The sequence below is a fragment of the Nilaparvata lugens genome, chromosome 4 (genome assembly GCF_014356525.2).
Source record: "Nilaparvata lugens isolate BPH chromosome 4, ASM1435652v1, whole genome shotgun sequence".
In the NCBI taxonomy this organism is placed as follows: domain Eukaryota; kingdom Metazoa; phylum Arthropoda; class Insecta; order Hemiptera; family Delphacidae; genus Nilaparvata; species Nilaparvata lugens.
The window spans coordinates 56,721,272-56,742,612 of record NC_052507.1 but is presented as its reverse complement, the minus strand read 5'-3'; the positions used below and the strand labels follow the sequence as shown (position 1 = coordinate 56,742,612).

The following is a 21,341-nucleotide window of genomic DNA, read 5'->3' as shown; positions in this document are numbered from 1 at the left end:
TCGTGATTAATTTCACGAGAACCAATCTGAGATGTCTTTTCCAATAAAGGCTTGTCTGATTGTGTCTTCTGAATAATTAATCACAGCTTTTACACCACCGATACTCAGTGGTGTAGAAACTATAAACTGTCAAAATAAGTTTCAATATGTGACAATTCCAATAGTCTCATTCAATATGGAAATCATGTAACACAACACATAGATCCGGTTCCTAGGTCACTTAATTAATCTGATAAACCATTAAATCTTCAGATTCAATGTTCCATTAGATATATTAAGAAGTGACCTGGTAACCGTGGCAGAAAGATAAGAATATTCTCAAGTTTATTTGCATGACCGTTCATGAAAATTAACCACAGTTTATTGAAGGCTGTTCCAATTGAGTCATCGCAATGTCGTGGCTAAGCTCAAGACATTAGTCTGAAAGGGATAACATCATTTGAACACGGTTGAATTCAAGGTAGATGAAATAAAGGTTTCGATAATAGGCGTTCTACCTTGATTAGATCAGAGAATGACTATAGCTTTGCTAAACTGTTTATTCTGATTGAATAATGTAATATAAATAGAGATATAGGTGCAACAGGAGTCATCACTCTGTTATATGGTATTTTCATACTCCATTGGTACTATCGTCTATCAATAATACTAATAATAATTATTATTATCATTCTCTATTGGATCTACTATTAGACTATTTATCTATACATTCATGTAGTGGAATTCACTTCAATCTATCAGAATTTCTCAAAAATGACATCAGCGAGACCCGTTCAAAAATCGCTGGCATTTTGAAGTGAATCTCACCTTAGCTGATAACACTCGAAGTTAATTCAGCAACTGATCACAGATGGATGATTCAACCTATTGTTGTCAATGCATGACGCTCACCGCTCTCCTATTTCCAGTTTGGGACACGAATCAGATCTATTCCATAGACGCTGCCGCTGTATCGCATCACAAATCATTTCACATATTGTGTCAGTCTATACTGACATTCACTTCGAATTGTCAGCATTCTTTATATATAGAATCGATGCTTTCAATCGAACCAATGCTGAGATTTAAAAGTGAATCCTACTCCAGTCACCTGTCATTGTCTGATATGTGTCTCTAATGGATTATGTGTGTTTGTTTTGTATCTGAGTACTCATGGGTACCTGGAATCGTAGTGAACATAAGTGTCTCATGTTCATCATCGGTGTATATTCGAGTACTCATGTGTACTCATATCGTTTCAGAGTGCATATGTATGTTTGATGTAGGTAAGCAGTCTATTTTAGTACTCATTAGCTCATATACCTCTACAGGAGTTGCATCTATTTTAGAATGCTAGTGTCATATTCGCAAATGGTTTGGATAACTGGGTATTCAGTGGTTAAAATGTTACCAATGATAATTCCTGTGAATACATGATTTATATGATAGTAGTAGTCATTATGTATGGTGGACATTGGGTGCATCGTACATATTGTTTCTATTGACTCTAATACACATAACATGAGTGTACGATGTCTATGTAGAAGTACTATGTGAATTCATGGCAGTGTATCTCTGTAGTATATTATACATGAGTGTTACACGATGTTATATCATATCGATGTAGATGAATTTTAATCGTACCAATCATTGAATTATTTAGATAGTATTGATTGATATCTTGAATTGTGTTTACATTTTCCGCTACTCTTTTCATTTTTCTTCTTCTTTGCAATCGTATTAGTCTAATTTCCCTCTCCTCCTTCTTCTTCTTCTACTTCTTCTTCTTCTTCTTCTTCTTCTTCTCTTCTTCTTCTTCTTCTTCTTCTTCTTCTTCTTCTTCTTCTTCTTCTTCTTCTTCTTCTTCTTCTTCTCTTCTTCTTCTTCTTCTCTTCTTCTTCTTCTTCTTCTTCTTCTTCTTCTCTTCTTCTTCTTCTCTTCTTCTTCTTCTTCTTCTTCTTCTTCTTCTCTTCTTCTTCTTCTTCTTCTCGCGGTATATAGACTGAGTGTGTCATGATGAACATTTTTGAATGTGTGTATGAGCAGATTCTGAGTGATGAGTATCATAATATACGTACAGGAGGAAGTTATATACTTGTAAATACGAGTATCACATGAATGTGTATGTGTATGTCATTGAATGTATCGTATGTGCATCTCTCAGGAATACACATGATACATGGTAGTCGTCATTGTAGTAGTTATTAGCCGGTTGATGAATACATTTTGGTTGGATGCTTCTACATTCCGCAACAAAGCAATCGTTTAGGAGTGCACTTTGAAAGCGTCAATTGCTGGTACTCGTGGGCAAACGACGTCAAGCAGGAGGGGTGGGTGGTTGAGAGAGGGTGGTGAGAGGGTGGTGAGGAAGGAGTGTGTGAGAAGGAATAGGGGGAAAACAAAGGAGGAAGGAGAACAAGGATGATGAAACGTTGAAGAGAGAGTGGTACGGAAGGTGTTGGAGGGAGGGAATCTTGATAAGTAGGGTTAGTGGAGGAAAAATGTGAGGAGTGAAGGAGGAGGAGTAGCGGTGAAGCAGAGGAGAATAACAATTGAGGGAAGTGGAGGAGGAAACAAGAGACGGAAGAAGAGGAGAAAATTTGGATAGTTTTAGAAAAGAGAAGGGAGATAGTGGATGATAAAGAGAAGGGTTGTGGGAGTTGAGGAGAAGACAAGGCTGTCGTGAAGCAGAGGTGGGAAAGAACTATTGAGAGGAGTGCGGTATGAGAACAAGTGAAAGGAGCAGGGGAGAAGAAATGATTAGAGAGGAAGCAAAAATGAAGGAGTAATTAGTAAGAAAGGAGTATGAAGATAAAGACAATCAGAAGAAGAAGCAGCAGATTGTGGAGAGGAAGAGAGAGAGGAGGTGTGATTGAGAAGGTATGAGATGAGTGTGGGAGAAGAAAATAGTGGAAGAGAAAGGGGATGAAGGCGATGAAGATGAAATATAGGATAAGAGAAGGAGTTTCCATGAGCAAGAGGTGGAATGGTAGAGAGGTTGAAATTCATAAGAAAAGAAGGATAATGGGTGGAAAAATAAAAATAATAGAAACCAATAAGAGAAGGCATAGAAGACAGAGAATGATCTTGAAGAGGGAAAGGGATTGAAGTAGAATAAGAAGGAGAAAAAAAAGAAGAAAAATAAGGAGAAGAAGAATAGAAGAGGAGAGAGATTCTACGGTCATGAAACGAAAGTATAAAAGCACCTATGGAATGCGCTTTCACGTCTATACTTGGTTCAGTACGACTACAGTTACCATTATGAAAGCAAACTGTCTATACCACAGTATATCAACTGTAAGCACTACCATGTTTGAAGAAGGTGGATACTCTTGACGACTTGAATTCAGTATAACATTTTGTATGAACAGACGATCTATAGTAGTGAGTCTTGGCTGGTATCGTTGTAGAATGTTCAGGTTGAGAAGGATTTGCATCACAGACACTTATTTATACTGATTTACACTCTCATGTATTTTGATATATAATATCATACTCTACCGATGTACACTGATGCATTAAGTTGGATCCGGTTGATATCGCACTTGAGTGTTCAGATCTCTAGCAATTTTCAACACTGCTACTGTAAAACTGATTTATACTAGTGTACATAGTTACATATACACCGATGTACATACACAACGACACATTAAAGTACAACGATGTATTATATTGAATATACTAAATGAGTGCGCATTTGGCAGGCAACTATATTCAACACGGATCAATCAACATGTTATATGCATGTATCAAGATGTTATATGCATCACAAGGTAAAACTCTAGATTCTTCAAGCGGAAAGGTTTTAAAAAGAGGTTAGAAATGCTTTCAATTTGCCAATTTTCTCTAGTGGGATGGGCCTATAGAGTGTCATTTAATTTTACAAAGTGAAATAAACCTTACAGGCCACTGATCAAACTTCATCCCATGAAAACATTTTGCAATGCAAGTCTTTCATTATCACATAAACATATCTTCTCACCTTCATATGAATGTCTCCTTCGCCTACCTATCTCTGAATTGTCAAAGCATGAATTATCACTGAATTGAATTATCACTTCTTTCCATTTTGTCCTTTTTCCCAGCCAGATAAGAATGGATCTTTCAAAACATGGAAAGAGGCGAAGAATTGCACATATTTTACAATCTGTTCAATTGTGGATCAATATCATACCAATAATAATAACAATGAAACATTTTACTCGCCAATCCTCAAATTGATTCTTGGAGAGAATAAGTGAATGGAATTAAATCTTCACATACAACAGCTCTTTGATTAATATTATATTGATTCTAGAACTTCTAAAGCATGCACAATTCTTCTGAACAACTAGAAATTCATCGATATTATGAAATGACACAATCTCTGAAGAAGAAATTGAATTCAATTGAATCTTTTTTTTCAACGTAGTAGGAATCTTTATTTGTCATAAGGGCCATGCCCTATACAAAGAGTTGCACACAAACATCAATAACAAGTATGTAACCGGTGGAGGTATTTTTAAACCCTACACCACACCAGAAATCATTTCTGTAACCGGTGACATATTAGTCTCTATTTATTAATCTTCCAAATATGAAATATATAAAAATACATGTGGTTTGATAGACATATTTGCAGTCTATACCACCGCTGCGCACCAATGTAAACGCAGGGGGGTTTTTCTTCTCTTCTATAATATTTACTAAAATTATGCTATTAAATCTCTATTTGAATCCTTGATTGGTTGGGAGCTTTTAGTGGATTCGTTCATTCAAATGCACAGATTATCATCATTAACTAATTGTCACCTATTTTAGCAACTAGCAACTACGAGCCAGGAACTTCAATGGAGAATACTAATAAAATTCAACTTCGGGTTTATTGAACTCTAAATAGGTAGAACGAATTAATAGTCAGGTAAGATGTCAAATTTTCAAACAGAACAAAGTGATTCAGCAATTGATTCACAAAAAATATATTCAATTATTTCAATCTACACATTTTGGGAACCTGCTAACTTGCTGCATTTAAATTTTGGGCCTCGGTCATTCTATGAAACTAAATTTTGAGCCTAATAAGAAAAACAACAAAAGTTCGGCACTCACCATTTTAACAATATTCAAAGTTGGACTCTTCAGAAACACTCACATACGCTTTAATAAAACTCACTATACTTGAACTCACACGCACAAATAATTTCCTGATTCTATTCCTACTAAATCTATAAAATTTGGTTCCCCTATTCAACTAGATAAAAATTACTGATAACTGAAACATAACAATTTGTCCCTCTGAATGGGAAATGGGCCCAATCAGAGGACCGAGGCTGGCACACCGTTACATGTTTTCCCAGTTACGTCTCAATTCGAACTGTGGCCTTTTCACTGAAAATTATTCCCCCTCCACGAGCGTTGAGCATAACTTCCAGTGGAAAAGCCAAAGCTGCAAAAAGGTCAATGCTCGTACAATTTTCAAATACAGTGGCTTTTTCGACATGAAATTGAAACTGCACGAAAATTGCTTCAATTTTGACAACTAAGCAACAAGTTAGCAAATTCAAACAAGACAGAGTCAATTCTCACACTAAAATCGCAGGGTTCAACAAACAGTAAAATCAAAGTTCATTTTAGTTCAAAAACCTGAAAAATAATATAAGATACACACAAACAACTACAATAATACCCACTCAATATCACACTATTACAAGTACAAAATATATGTATAAATTACAAAAATATCAAAAACATAGCAGACTAGGAAGAAAAATTGATAATCACAGAAGCACAATTTGTAACATCAACACAATAAAGACTAGGTATAACAAACAGAATAAATGATCCAGGATCAATAGCATCATCAGATAACGATGCTACTTGTACGCTAAAAAATGGCACATTGCAAAATCATCAATAAATTATGGCAAACCACAGCATATCCTCTTCTATTTAACGGTTTCACAGTGTATGAATGAATATCTAATATTTTTTGCCTTGAGAAATTTGAAAGTAAAACTATAATCTTATCTCTATCGTCCACATCATTATATACATACGTCGCAATGAACCGTTCTCTTACATCTTGATATACTCCACAGCTCAATAGAAAATGACTCAAAGACTCATTCTGAGTGTTGCAAGATAGCAAGTGTTTCAACGTAGTAAAGTGTAAAACAACGTATAATGTGTTAATTTCACCATGATCAAAAACAAGTTAAGTAAAAACAGCATCCTTCGAAATCCGTTGTCAGTAGATAGAATATAGTAGGATATGAACTATACTGGTATCTCACTCAAATACTTTTAAAGTTGTATCACTTATCAGCTGACTCATTGATATGACAGATATGATACGATTATCGGAGATAACATGCATGCTTCCAAGCATCTCCTCAAAACCTCGCATTCTGACAGTGAAAAGGAATTTCTAGAGAATGAGAGCTATGTGAAACAGGATTAAGAGAAAGATGGTTAGGGATAGAATGGGAACGGAGGGGGTTAATGTCAATAATAAGGCGCAGATGGGGAGGAAAAGAGTTCTATTTGAAAGCACTCTGTGACAGAGAATTTGATGGAGAAAGATTGAGAGAGTGGAAGAGTAATGGATAGGAATCTGAGTGGGAACGAGAGAAAGATGGATTGAGACAAGAGTGAGAGAGGGAAAATACATATGAACAATGACAAACAAGATAATGTGGAAGATTTGAATGATTCAAGGGAAAAGAAGATATCAAGGATTTGATATTGAAGAAGCTAAGAAAGTTCAAAAGAGTTGAAGAGGAAGAGAGAAGAAACAGAAGCAGGAGAACAAGAGGGAACAGGTGTTAGTTCGAGGGGAAGTAGAGGATGGTGAGAGAGTGGTACAGAGTGAAAGAAAGAACAGAGGGAGAGAGTGAGAGAAAGATTTTGAAGCGTTGACGACTGTGGTTAGGAACGTGAAAGTGGATGCACGATGTGGAATGCTAAATCCGACTGTCACTCCAAGAGTCGACAATTTACCCATTCAGATTTATACGATTCATTCAAACAAAGTGCACCATATTGATATGTATGGTGAAGCTCTGTATTATGAATATATGCGTATATGGGTGGGAGAGATTTATGTATATGAGTAGCGGAGAGGGGATATGTATGTCACAACAAGTGCATGTGTGTAATATACATGCATGTGTGTGTCACAACATGTGAAGTCAAAATCCACACACATTAGTGTCTCTGAAAAGCGCACGCACGCACATATCGTCGTGGCGTGTTGTTTGGGAGATGAGTGACTGACTGTCTCGTGAATCGAGTCAGGGGGTGACGGCTTGAATGGGAGCAATTCGAGATGCTGATTCGGAGATAAGAATGGGAGGAGAATGTGGAAGAGGAGGAGGACCGGAGTCGTAGGAGGAGGAGGAGGACCGGAGCCGTAGGAGGAGGAGGAGGAGGATATAATAGAGACAGAAAATGGCTGGAAGAGGTGGTGAAACTGGAGAAGAGCGGAAGGTGATGGATACGAGAGAGAGAAAGCGAGTGAGCGAGGAAACAGTAGGGTATGAAGAAAAATAGAAAGAGCAGGAGAAGGACAGAATGAGTGATGGTAGAAGAAGAAGCGGAAAATCAACAGACAAAAGTGCTTGGGAAAAATAGTGAAAAGGGAACAGGGCAGGAAACGAAAACTTAGAGGATAAGAGGAAACTTGGAGGAGTGTTCGTTATCTTGATGAGGTCAATGTATAAGGTGAACGTGGAAGCAGAAAATATAAGCGGAGAATCGGATAAAACTATAAATAAACAGAACGTTGAAGATGAAATATTGAATCAACAACTGAGTAATAGCATTAAAATACGGCAATAAGAAGAGCACAAAAGACATACAGGATGAAGAAGAAAGATAAAATATTCCAAGGAAAGCTAGGAGAGGAATTATTATAGTATAATCGATAGAAAAAGATGGGGAAGGGGAAAAGAAGAACACAAAGGGCATAACATCGGGAAGCTAAAAATAGATAGACAATCCACTTATTTCAGCTTTCAACATTAGATGAAAAATAGCCTATGCGAATATAGAGAATGGATGAAAATGAGGTCTCAGTAGAAGAGGATGATGGTGGTGAGAGAGAAGGTGAAGGGGAAAATATCATGGAAGGGAATCCTTGAAGGAGAAGAAGAGAAAAAGAAGATGAAGAATGAGTCAGAGAGGAAAGAAGTTTTGGAAGAGGACAGTGATGAACCAGGGAGCTGATAGAAGAAGAGGAACCAGGTGCTGCGTCTGTCGAATTAATCAACTGAACTGAGTTCTCAGTCATCTCTCAGCACGTGTGGGCTTAAGGGGGGAATTCGGGCTGAATTTCAGGTGAATTTGGCTGGTTTAGGGGGTGTTTGGGCCGTATTGAGGGGGGTTTGCCCTTGATTGAGGGGGTATTCAGGATGAAGAGCCTCCATTCACAGGATTCAGAGGGCACTGCCGTATACAGGTGAGAACACGGGATGCGTGGGATATGTAATCCATTAACAAAATCATTGACAATTCGCCAAACCGTTTTGCTGGTAGTTGATCATTTTATTCCATTTTGGATTCGAGGAATTCATTTATTTCATTTGCACTGGCGAATAATTGATGAGTCTCGCTCATTTTGACCTTACATTTTTCATCTACCATTAATGGTGAATGCATTTGGATGAGAAAGTTGTATGGCAAAATGTGTTTTCAAAGTTACTAATATGAAAATTCATTATTCAAAATTTCGACAAGTAAATTGAAGTTTGAATAATGAACTAGTGCTCCTTGGTGTCCTTGGGCTCCTTGGACCTACTCTCCTGTACTAGGCTTGTATTATTTGCACTGAAAATTGGACGATTGGGAGAAACATAATACAGCCTAACCTACTTTTTGACTGTCATCACTCCAATTTTAAAGAAAAAACACAAGAATCGCCTCAGTATTTTCCATCTACTAATGTTATGTTATCAATGTCATTTGTAACATGAATAAACGAATAAACTGATCGTAAGTGAACGTATCGACTTTTAGCGCAGCCTGAATAAAACAATATTATTCAATTATACAACACTGATATATTCAGTTCCTATGATTGTGAGATTACGTATTATAATGGAATAGCTCTCTATTTTATTTATTGGATAGTTCATTGTATATAAGAAATAGACGATATTTGTATCTCATTCATTCACAAGGCTTATAAAGGCCGCTGTGAGTCGTGTACCGGAAGCGGATGAACGTTGATTCCAATCAGGACAGAAAAATTACCTTGACAAAATCAAGGTAAGATTCAGCCTTTTAGTCGCGATCAATTGATGTTACAATCTGATGCATCTTCATGCATCTGGTTCAACAACAGTATTAATGCAATTCAAAGACCAACCTGATCAGAATAAAGCTATTTGCACCCTGTTCTGTAGCGGTATGCCCAAGACAGAAAAAATCCATGATATTTGCAATTTTTCAAATCCAGTTCAAAATATTTCTGAAGCGAGTTAGGTATTTTTATAATAGGCTGATGGAAGCCTTGTGCACAGCCTCATGGAGAGGAGAGACACCCCTTCTCTATTCAGACTCACCAAGGTGTGAGAATGCAGGCTATCTATACTCCATAAATATAGCCTTTACCATGAGAGAGCTGAAGCATGATTCTTTCTTTGAGAATCCCAGTCCTAGTCTTGGAGAACACTAGACAGTTTAGTGAGTATTCTCCCAGCGTTGAGTGTTGCTATGCTAGGGAATCATGACAGTGTCGAGCACCTGCCATATGGGACAAGAACAAAGCTGTGCTTAGTGAAAAGTTGTCTGTATTTTTGGCTTCAAAATTTTCTGAAATAACCCAATTTATTCTATGTGCGGTGATAAAGTGTAATATTTGACTGTGATTTGGTGTTTAAATCATTCTGAATTCAAAATTTTCAACTTATATATATTTTTGAACAGAAATTGAACTTTACTTTCCACAGTAAGAAGATAACCTATTTTTCTGGACATGCTATTATATATAGAAATTTGGGAACAGAATTGGTTTTGACTATGCCTGTTTCTCTTTTCTGATTATATTCATATGATTTGTAATAATTATATTAACAAATAAACAAATGAATATGGATATCATATAGCTGGGGATGCATGACAGTAATGGATGGCCCTGTATGGTTGACTCTCAACTCAGGAGTTGTAAGTCCCTCACAAGGTTGGCTCATCTTGCTAAGCTCATATCTGTGAGTGAATGCATTCTGTCTAAAAAAATTGAATGTGTGAGAATAAAGGTATTTATATCCAATGTTCAGTTGTTCTTGTACTCACCAACAATGGTGAGATAGACAGTGTGCACCAATGGCGGATGTGAAGAGACCTGGCACTCATAGGGCCCATCGTCCAGCTCAGCCGCCGGCTTGAGGTGCAGCTGCCAGTCGTTGAGCTGGTCGAAGTGCACCGAGTAGCGAGTGTCACTCGAGTAGACCTCCAGGCCCACAGACACCAGGTCCAGGCGGGCGCCGCGTCTGCGGAGCCACGAAACCTGTCCGAAAAATGAAGGATAAATACGTTAATAGTCGTTCTTCCCGGCTGCAAGGAGTTACATTTCTCAATAATTGTTCTCCAGGCTGCTAGAGTTACGAAATCCAAGAATAGTAGAACTGCTAGTGATAAGGTTTTTCCTTGTTAGGTTCCCACAAACTCTTTCCAAGTATAATCTTGTAGACCATACTTGAATTATTGATGAAGCTTATTTATTGAAACTGCTGAGGAAAACTTTATTCATTGTCAGGTTTCTATATACTTATGGTTCAAATTCCAAAATATTACTGATTTGAGTATAGAATACACACAAGTAAAGACAACAGAATGAAATTATGAAAAAAGTAGGTTGATAATAACGTAAGTTAAGATGCTTAGATAGAAATTCCTGGAACAGAAGCTAGAGGAACTTGAACAATTTGAAAATATTATTCCAATTCCTGAATAAATAAGTGCATGTACCAATTTGAAGTCATCTTAATTGGAGGGAATAGTGAAATTTATTTGTATATTGAGTGGAATATACTATAAATTATTTGATGGAATAAAAAGTAATACTCAATGATATTCCTCTCAGATATTTAGTTTCCAACAGCTCATAACTGCATTTCTACATATAGCTTCTCTTCAAACGTTGTGATTACTAGATATGAGGTGAAAGATATCAAGATTTGAACATGGAATAATTATTCCATTATCTACTTTTCACGTTCTTGAAACAATGAACAATGAAGGTGTTTTTATTCTCATTAGACTATCCAAACAAATCAACATGGCTGTGACCAAGACACATATACCTTACAATTCAGGAGAAGATCACAAATTTCTCAACATCATCCAATTTTGCAACATATTATTATTGGCCTACTTTATAACTTAGCTCACATCTCATAGTACCAATTGACCTGAATCAAACCCAGCTCCAAATACCTAAATAAAATCATAGCTCAACACAATCATAATACCATATTGTTGGCCCACTTCCTAGGTCAACACTCATAATTCAACAGAATAGTCACAACATGTTAATGGCAGACTGCATAACAGCATGTTGTTCGATACCTTCGTCGATAATATTGTTTGTTGGCAAAGTTACAGATGATCGGTTATTGTACAACTAGCAACAAGCTGATTGGCAAAGAGCTAAGCGAATTGCAATCGCGAGCAATGTTGTTTCGAGGGTTTAATTGAGCGGGAACAAAGTTGTGGTAGTGAACTGGCCTCCATTTCATGTCTATAATTCTATTTCATGTCACGGATCTATTAATGTCAAAACTCCGGCTCTGTTCCTACAAAGCAAACTGTCAGCATTGGTTGGATGACTAACATAGATGTTATTTATGTCAGATGCTGACATTATAAAGTGAATCTCATCATAGAAACTCACAGCTAGAAACCAATAAACATGTGGATGAACGACTCATTGCCTTTGTTTTATTGGCGTTTGAACACAATATGCTAACGCTGCTCCATGAAAAAAGTGATGTGATTTATTCCTAATAAAAATGAAGCTTGAATCTACAGCTCAAATTACAGTTTTTAGCTTGAAGCGTTTGATGAAGTATTATTGCTTCCATGAAATGGATGGAGGATATTATTTAGGAACTACTAGTTCATCGATTTACTGTGCAATATGCTAAAGTTTTCTCATTAAAGAGTGATGTGGATTTGAATATTGATTCATTGAGCTGAAATTTATAGATAGAATTATTACAGATTGAATTATAATCTATATAATATTGAAGCTCTTCAAACAAAGAATAGAATAATGGAGAGTATTGGTATTGGTTGCATTCTTTAGTCTTATTTGTTGGTATTCAAATACGATATTCTCACGTTTTTCTGTGTCGAATAACTGTGATATTTCCAGTTATAGCTTGAAGTTTTTTCTTGGATTAAATGTTCAATTCAATTTACATTCCAAAGTATTCCAACAATTACATTCATATAGTTTGATTCGAATATCATGGACGAATAAACAAATTTATCAAATAATATTGAATATAATTTCCTATCATTTGGGTTTATTCTACAAGGTCAATCATATTGTTTTTGAGTCATCATTAAACAGCTTTTATAACTCCACTCCCTGATTGTATCCATAGACGCATACTACTATATTGACTGGATATTTGCCTCGCGTACTGACTGGATATTTGCCTCTGAATGCCATCATTTTTGTTTTCTTAGTTGATATTTCTAAATTATATTTTTGACCTATTTCATTGAGGATATGGACTGATATTTGGAGGTCATTTTCATTGTCCTGCACTATCCAGAAATCATCAGCAAATAACAATGCATTCAGGTGAACGTTCTTTTCAAGTTCTATTCCTAAACCTACTCTACATTTCCATTTTTGGAAAATGTGGTCAAGATATATATTTAATAAAGTGGGTGATAAACTACACCCTTGTCTCACTCCTTGGTTGACTACCATTTCGTCCAGTCGTTTATCACCTGTATTGATTATTATTTGTGTATCATGGTACAGTGATCTTATAGCATTTACGAGATGAAAAGGATAACCTCTTTTAATCAAAATCTTCCACATAATACTTCTATTCACTCTATCGAAAGCCTTTTCGAATTCAATGAAAGCCATATGCGTTTCAAGATTAAACCCTCTCTTTTTCTCCATCACTCTTTTTACGGAGAAAATGTTGTCTGAACATGAGCGACCTTTTATCAGCCAGTAGGCAAAAGAGATGTTGGCAGACCACGGAAGCGGTGGCAATAATAGGATTTTTTATGTTTATTTGAATAATTGGCTAGATGTGAGTTGGAACAGGTTAAAGCCTAATCCTTGTTTGTAAGAAGAAGAAGAAGAAGAATATAAATAACTGAATGTACATGATAATGGTATCATTTCTATGACTGTATTGGAATGACACAATTACAAGTTTCAAAACTGGAACCACCATCATGAGGTTCACTTCAAACTGTTGGAATCCCTTATATGGATAACATCCATCCTTATCATTCAATCAGCGCTGAAAAATTGAATAAATCTCACTGATGTTAGTTTGCATTTTCCAATATAATATTATAATATGGTGAAGAGATCGAACTGTCTACTCGGTACAATCAATTTCAAACAATCGCAGGTGATGACTTGAATTTCAGTGATATATTACACTGTTAATTTAATTTCAGTGATATATTATACTAATATATTATACAGACTGTTGTCATATGAGAATCCGGTACAATATATGAATATGTTGGAATCCCTTATATGGATAACATCCATCCTTATCATTCAATCAGCGCTGAAAAATTGAATAAATCTCATTGATGTTAGTTTGCATTTTCCAATATAATATTATAGTTTCATACATGTTATGCAATCATAATGAAAGGACTTTGAGGAGTTGCTTAAAGTGAATAAGAGTAGGCACTACGTAACAGAATATGAGTAGCACTTACCATAGAGAAACATTAGCGTAAGTAGATATCCCATGGTATAGGGCGTTTATGTCGCAACTTTTACTGTTATCTCAAGCCGATTACTGTCGATTGTTGTCGATTTTTACTGTTTTTACCGGGTAAGAGTGTATGAGAGACTACGGCACAGTATGAGAGACTACCAGCGTCATAAAGCTTCACAGGAAAGAACTACGTGGACTATCAGCTTGAGATAACAGTAAAAGTTGCGTCATAAACGCCCTATACCATGGGATATCTACTTATGCTATTTTTTCTCCATGCACTTACCAAGGAAGTGAACATGGGACCAAATGTTATTCATAAACATCGTGTGCATCACTCAGTATGTTGTAATTGAATTCCTTTCAGATTTTCTTGGTAATTTCATAATGGTTAACCCAATTCAGACTGCTTGAATGAGAAGCATTTATGTTATAAATAACGAATGCTGATAGTTCAAAGTGGATCACACTATAGTTTGTTGATGAATTTTGTGATGAGCGGTCAGTAGCAGAAGCCCATTGCAAATTGAGGAAAGCCTAACTAATTAATGAGATTTTCCTGTTGAGGCCCCATTGATTCATATTGTGGAGTGTGTAAGTGTGTTCGAGGATAATATGGAATATTATCTTATTATTGACAACAACTCAGTGTTTTCATTAATATCGAATACATCCCGAATCCTGAACTGTGTTATCGAGTGGCTTGACAGCTAATACAAGTATTTGAATATGTACTCGTTCAGGTACTTCTGACCACGTATTTACATTATAATGTACTTGTACTGCTACACTACCTAACAATTAGGAGCGACACACCATTTTTATGGCGCATGCGCTTTGTATTCAACCATAAACCGCCGCCGGAGTGGTTGGAGGTGGTGGTGGGGGAAATGAAGCGACGCAGTAGGTAAGACCTGGTTTGGCATTCGAATTCAAAAAAATGTATAGTCTATAGTTACAGATAACTCAACTATTGAATCAACAACACTACTTTAGTTGAAGACAATATTATTATCATCATAAAAATTAATCAACTAATAAATCAACAACTATTTCAGTTGTAGATAATATTTAACATCATACACATTTCTTTGATCTCCTATTTCTCCTATTCAGAATTATCAGTTATTATTTTAGTTATTTTTCAACTGAATTTTCAGTTATTATTTCAGTCTATCAGGTACAATTATTATTGTTAGCCTATTCGAATTGTGAAACTAAAATAGTTGTTGATTTGATAGTTGAGATACTTGTAACATAGACTATAAGAAGTTTTTTTTTTTTTGAAATTCGAATGCCAAACCAGATCTTGCCTACTGCGTCGGTACACTTCCCCCACCCCTCGTCACTCCAATCATCACCGACGCCCTCTCCGGCGACTCTCTACTCTACTACTTGCTTCTTATTCTAATCCTGATTCTCTACCAGTTCAATAATTTTCTTCTTAACCTAATTCTTCTTCAGTCATGACCCATTTTTTCCATCTATTCCCTTTCTCTGGACCCTCTCCCCTTATACTTCTCCCTTTTCTCCTCAATCTTTGTTTTTTCTTCATTTCCTCATCTTTAATGTAATTCTTTTCCGATGTTATCATTCTAGTTTGTTGTTACTTTTTCAACTGATAGTGCAAGTTTTCTTTAGGAACGCTTCTGTTTGAAATGTAACACAGTTTCACATTTTTTTGTACATTAACATCAAGTTTCATTGTCCTTTTGGAAAATATTAATTTTTGGAAATGTTATCGAATATACATTGGAAAATACAGAAGTTTTAAAATCAAACCAATCTACTGCCTCTCTCCACCAATTATGATTTTCGTAGAACATATTCATAGGCAGAATGTTCCATTATTGTCTGGTGTCTCTAGCACTGTGTCTGTCCACCTTTTAAGTTATAATATGTTTCAATGCAATATCTCTCTTCCCAACAGCATCAATATGCTTCTGTAGTCTTCCCTTTTGTTATGTGGTATCTTCATCACAAGATGATTCTTCCACTCCTTTCTCTTTCTCCATTCTCAACACATATTCTCCTCTTATCTCTCTCCTTCTCATCTACAATACGTTCCAACAATCTGCACCTTCATTTCAGTGTAGTCATTGGAACTCCCTCTAAACTTGTGCCCAATTTGCATTGTGAGCTGAGCTGCAGCCATCTCAATGAAGTGAAGCTCCGCTTCTCCACCTATAATAGTGGAGAGCTGGATCTGAGTATGTATCCCTTGGGTCAGATGATGAGTTGGAGGAAAAGGCAGGAAGAAGAAGTGGAACAGTGAAGGAGAAGAGATTAGAGGAGAACGACACAAAAGTGGAAATACAAGAAAGAGGATGAGGAGGAAGTATGAGCATGAGGGAAGAGAAAATAGGAGTTGAGAATGAAGATAAAAAGAGGATAGATGAGGATCAGTATCGATCTTACTGGGGCATTGATGGAAGAGATATTAGAATGAAGATAAGAAAGAAAGTTGAAATAATATTAAGATGTGGAGATGATCAAAGAATACATCAGTAAGAGAGATGTGAAGAAGTGGAGGAATAGCAAGATGAGAGCAGTGTGAGATGAAGCAGATGAACAGCGATGAGGGAAGAGAGAAGAACCAATAAATTGGTAAATCACAAGTGGGGAGAATGGTCGAGAAGAGAAATGTAAGAGTAGAAGGAGAGTTAGAGTTTCTCACAGAGAATGAGAAGAGAAAGATACTCAAGATAAGTTGGAGAACGTGAGAAACGAAGAAGGAAAAGGTGGAAAAGAAAGAGGAGGAGGAGAATAAGAAGAGGAGATGAAAGAGGAAAAACAGCAAGGGCAAGGGAGAGGAGGAGATGTCGAACAAGAAAATTGAGGAGGAGAATAACGGGATAAGGAAAGAGGAAAGGACAGAAACAGATGTTTATATATATAATGTTTGTGAATAATAATTGATAAGAGGAGTTGAAGAGGAAGATGGAAATAAGAAGATAATGTTTTTCGAGGACATGAGCATTGTAAATGATCAGATTCCCAATTTGAGGAGGAGGAGGAGTGAGAGAAGGAGTAGGAAAAGGAGGTTGATAAGGAGGAGGAGGGAGACGATGAGAAGAAGACGAAGAAGAAGAAGAAGAAGAAGAAGAAGAAGAAGAAGAAGAAGAAGAAGAAGAAGAGAAGAAGAAGAAGAGGAGGAGGAGGAGGAGGAGGAGAAGGAGGAGGAGGAGAAGATAGAGAAGAAGAAGACGGAGGAGAAGAAGAAGAAGAAGAAGAAGAAGAAGAAGAAGAGGGATAAGGAGCAGGAGGATACTCTGGACTATTGAGCCGTGACAGCATAACAGTTAAATGGTGAGTGTTGGCTACCTCCAGGGACTATTCAACGATAACGAGCTCCCTCACACGACAAAGACCTCACAATCACTCTGTCTCTCTCACTCTCATCTCTTATCATTGTCAAGGTACATCTCACACTCACCATTGGAAATATCTCTTCAACAAGGTGTATTCTAATCATACTTCAGGAAGTCGCTCGGTGGAAAATTGAAAATATTCCAGTTTTTCAAACTACAACATGTTCCATAACTTACTTTTATAGTAGCCGAGAGTATAGGTGATTGTTCTAGAGGTTATAAAAGGACTTGTTCTGTTTATTGGTAGTTTGGGAGTTGTGCTCTGTATGTTGTACTTGAGCCCAACATTCTTGACAAAAGTCATTTTCCATAGTTTTTTACATTTTATACAATAATTGTCCCAGTTTGGGAATGCCAAGTTTCACGTTCTGGCCTATTTTCTTAGGAATGAATTGTAATGGGTTCGGTTATATCTCATTCTTGATAAATACTTATGTTTTTATTTTTTAAAGGTACATACTTGATAATTGCTTCGAATCGCTCAATTAATGTTTACAATTTCATACTATGCCTTACGCATGACATGAGGTGGTGACAGGAATAGGTTGAAAAATTTTTGTAATACAGATTTATATCAATTCACCGATATCAGAGTGCTCACATGAAATATTTCTAATATTTTGATTCGGCTGCAACATCTCCTTTCTTCAAATGTGAGCATGAAACGCTATGAGAGCTCCCAGCACACATTCTTCCAGGCACGACCCGAGACACGACATCATATCCTCCAATAAACTTTCCTTCATCACACTTCCTAGTTGTGACGTGACATTCACTTGCCAATCAGGGAAGGCGATAGGATGGGTGAATGGAATGATTCTGTATATTTTATTCCGAGTTAACTTCATGTTTCAATAATATTGAGAAAATATTATTGTCTGTAGAAATATTTTATGTTTTGGCTGGTTCAATTCATCGACTGTGGAAGAAGCGCTGTTATCGGCAATTGAAAGATAACAGACTTAGAGGTTGGTGCATACTTTTAAAATTCTATCATAGAGAAACAATAACATAAGTTCACGCTACTGTTTCTCCATGATTCCATTGACTAATGCTGTTGATGTTTTTATTGGAAAATATGCCGTGACATGTTAAAGAAAATTTTCTCTCCAATTCTTCATTATTTGAATCGTGAAGGATAGTTATCCATGAATCATTATAAAATTCAAATTCAGAAAATAGTGATCAAATTCAACGTAATTTGATTTGATATTTTTAAGTTATCAGACATGACTAGATAAGAGCACAACGAGTGTTGTTGCTAGGTCATTCCCTCTATTTATCACGCTTGCCTCTATAGAACACTAAATTGACACTGTTTTCCACTACCATTATTCAGAAACAATCTGAAATCATCAAATAACCAAAAATATTATTGCTTTCTGGAAGTAATCCAGGTGAATAATGTCTACTTATAGTATTGATTTTCTGCTCTATTGCTAGATCCTCGTATTACACTTGACTTGGAGTACCAAGTAGATAGTCGACAACGTTGGTTTATGATACGAGTCAAGCTGCATAATTAATCAATGATAAAACATATACGCCTAGATAGGCCTGGAATCTATGCTAAGCAGTCATGATACATAGGGATGGGGGGATGAAGATAGGAATATGAACAGGAGAGATTGAGACAAGATGTGGAGAAGAGAGACAGTGACAGAGTGGAAGAGAGAGAGACCGATATACTTGAGATGCAGCACACGCAATCAATCAAGTTGGCTTTCACTCTATGATTGATTGTCTATTTTGGTACACTGGATATGAATCCTGTCACAACTATATTAGGCAGCCACCATGGGTGTAAATTTGGGATGAGATTGAGGTGACAGTGACTGAGTTGCTACTAGATTCTTGAGACATTCTAAAAATGTACTCCTAATAATGTCAATCGTCGAATTCCATAGACTCAACTTATAGTTTGAGAGGTGATTCTTTGCAAATATCCATGCAAGAGTAATGAGCTTGTGAGTGGATGATGGGGAAGATAATATTGTATCTACAGTGGAATGAAATTCAAGGTTGAGTAATAAATAATTAATACAGTGAATCTGAATGAAATCCATTGAACAATCAATAGCACTGTTCATAATAGATATTCAAAAAGAACGAGCAGGTGAACCAGTGCTTCTGGATGAGTAAAAATGACGAATGATTTCTAATTCATGCTACATAGCTCAGGTATAATGGAAAAGTCCTATAAAATATTATCGGTTTCCCAAATTCATTCATCTCGCAGTGGCAACGTGCATGATTCTGGATCTAAGGAGGTACGCGGCTCGATTCCAGTCGAAGTCGATATTTTTGGCCACAAATTTCCAATTTCAAACGTTCATGTCATAATAATCATATTCAGTTGAAAATTCATAGCAAAAATATTGGTCTTGGCTGGAATCGAGCTGGATCCTCTTTGTGATCCAGAATCATACACGTTGCCACTGCGAGTTGAATGCACTGAGCGAAATGATGATTTCATCGGAATTCTTTCCAACGTAAACCATGTTGCATTCATTCACACTTGTATCATCCATCAAAATTTAAATTGATCAATCAATATAAATGGAAATATGCCTTTAACCATCTTCGGTTAATTTATAATTCGTTCTCATGCAAGAACTCAATTCAATCGGTTCAGTAGTTCAGTAGTTCAGTAGTTGAGTAGTTCAGTAGTTCGGAACTTCTGGAATACCTTATTTCTTAACATCGGCTCAATCAGACATGGAAAATCTCCATACAGCTCAGGAAATGTCAAAGTTACCTGAAAACGTGTGGGACAACTAACTACACAATCTTGTCATTGTGAAGATCTTTTCTTATTTTATCAATAGAAACCATGAAAATAATCTCATGATAAGAAACAAGTTTGAACGCTGAAAATCATCAGTACTTGAATATTGTAATAATTACACTTTCCACCAAAAAAAAACACTGGAATTGATTTTCCAGAATGATTAACCATTTTCTCACAATATAAGTTCTTACTTGTTGCACTTAACTTGGGCACTTCTGACATTTTGTGTATGTATACTGCGAGACGTTATGAAACATAACTTTCCAAAAGTTCAAGTAACATGAGCTTGGTAACTAATTTGACTCACCGAAGTCCTGTCGGTGAGGTCATTGACCTTGCAGTGCAGCACCACTAGCGCCCCAGCCTGTGCGGTGAGGTTGACAAATCGCTGTGGTTCCTCGAAGAAAGGCCTCGGCCCGAGGGGGAGGCTCGTTGTCAGCTCGTCAGAGGACGTTCCGTCCACCCACAGTCCGTTCAGCAGACTGTCCAGGCGAGCTGTGCCGTCTTCACCTGCTCAAAAAACAAATATATCACAAAATGGTGTTTGTCTTGATGATTCATGTAATATTGATGATTAATTGTTGATGATGAGTGATTAAAAATTGATGATTAATGATGAATTGATATAGTACTATAAATTCACTACAGAGAACTATAATTTTCTACCCAAGTACAAATTAATATCGAGTACAATAAGGTTTGTAAACCGAGTAAAAAACTGGTAGAGTATCACAATGTCAATCAATGAGTCAATCTCACGAGAGCATCTACAATCCTCCAGTTAGAGTGATCCATTTTGGAAAACACTTGAAAATAATCTCCACAAAATAAAGAGATTGAACAATTGTAAAAAATTGAACAATGATAAAATTTGAACAATGATTGTAATTCTATTACGTATGATGTTGGGAATCAGTTGATTCATTGCATGACAGTTTCAATTGTTTTTACAAGAAGCTGGATGAGTTCTCACGTGGTATTTATTTATCCTTACGAGGAGCATCTAGAATCTTTCAAATCGAGGTATCCTGACATGATTGTCAGGATAATTTGCTTTCAAACTCAGCCTATCACAAGCTAACGAATGAAATAGGAGTGACTCCATTGTCATGGCTACAGCCAATCATAGTTTAGTGACAAATTCAGACTATTGCAAGCTAATCAATGGAATAGCAGAGATTTCATTGTCATACTGACAATCAATATTAGAGTTGAGTGACAAAATATCATGACAATTTATGATATTTATTGTAATGATTTATTCATGACAATTTATTTTCGAAC

The 21,341-nt window shown here is 36.4% G+C and overlaps 1 protein-coding gene across 2 annotated transcripts in view; it reads right to left on the bottom strand.

The window, feature by feature from the left end:
• LOC111048706 (zwei Ig domain protein zig-8) overlaps positions 1-21,341 on the bottom strand; it is a 439,994-nt gene that overhangs the window by 32,636 nt on the left and 386,017 nt on the right. For both annotated transcript variants that reach the window (XM_039425940.1, XM_039425941.1), the window contains exons 3-4: positions 20,365-20,567; positions 10,252-10,465 (exon numbers count right to left, since the gene is read on the bottom strand). In XM_039425940.1, the coding sequence (XP_039281874.1) occupies positions 10,252-10,465; positions 20,365-20,567 (417 nt within the window). The remainder of the gene's footprint in view (positions 1-10,251; positions 10,466-20,364; positions 20,568-21,341) is intronic.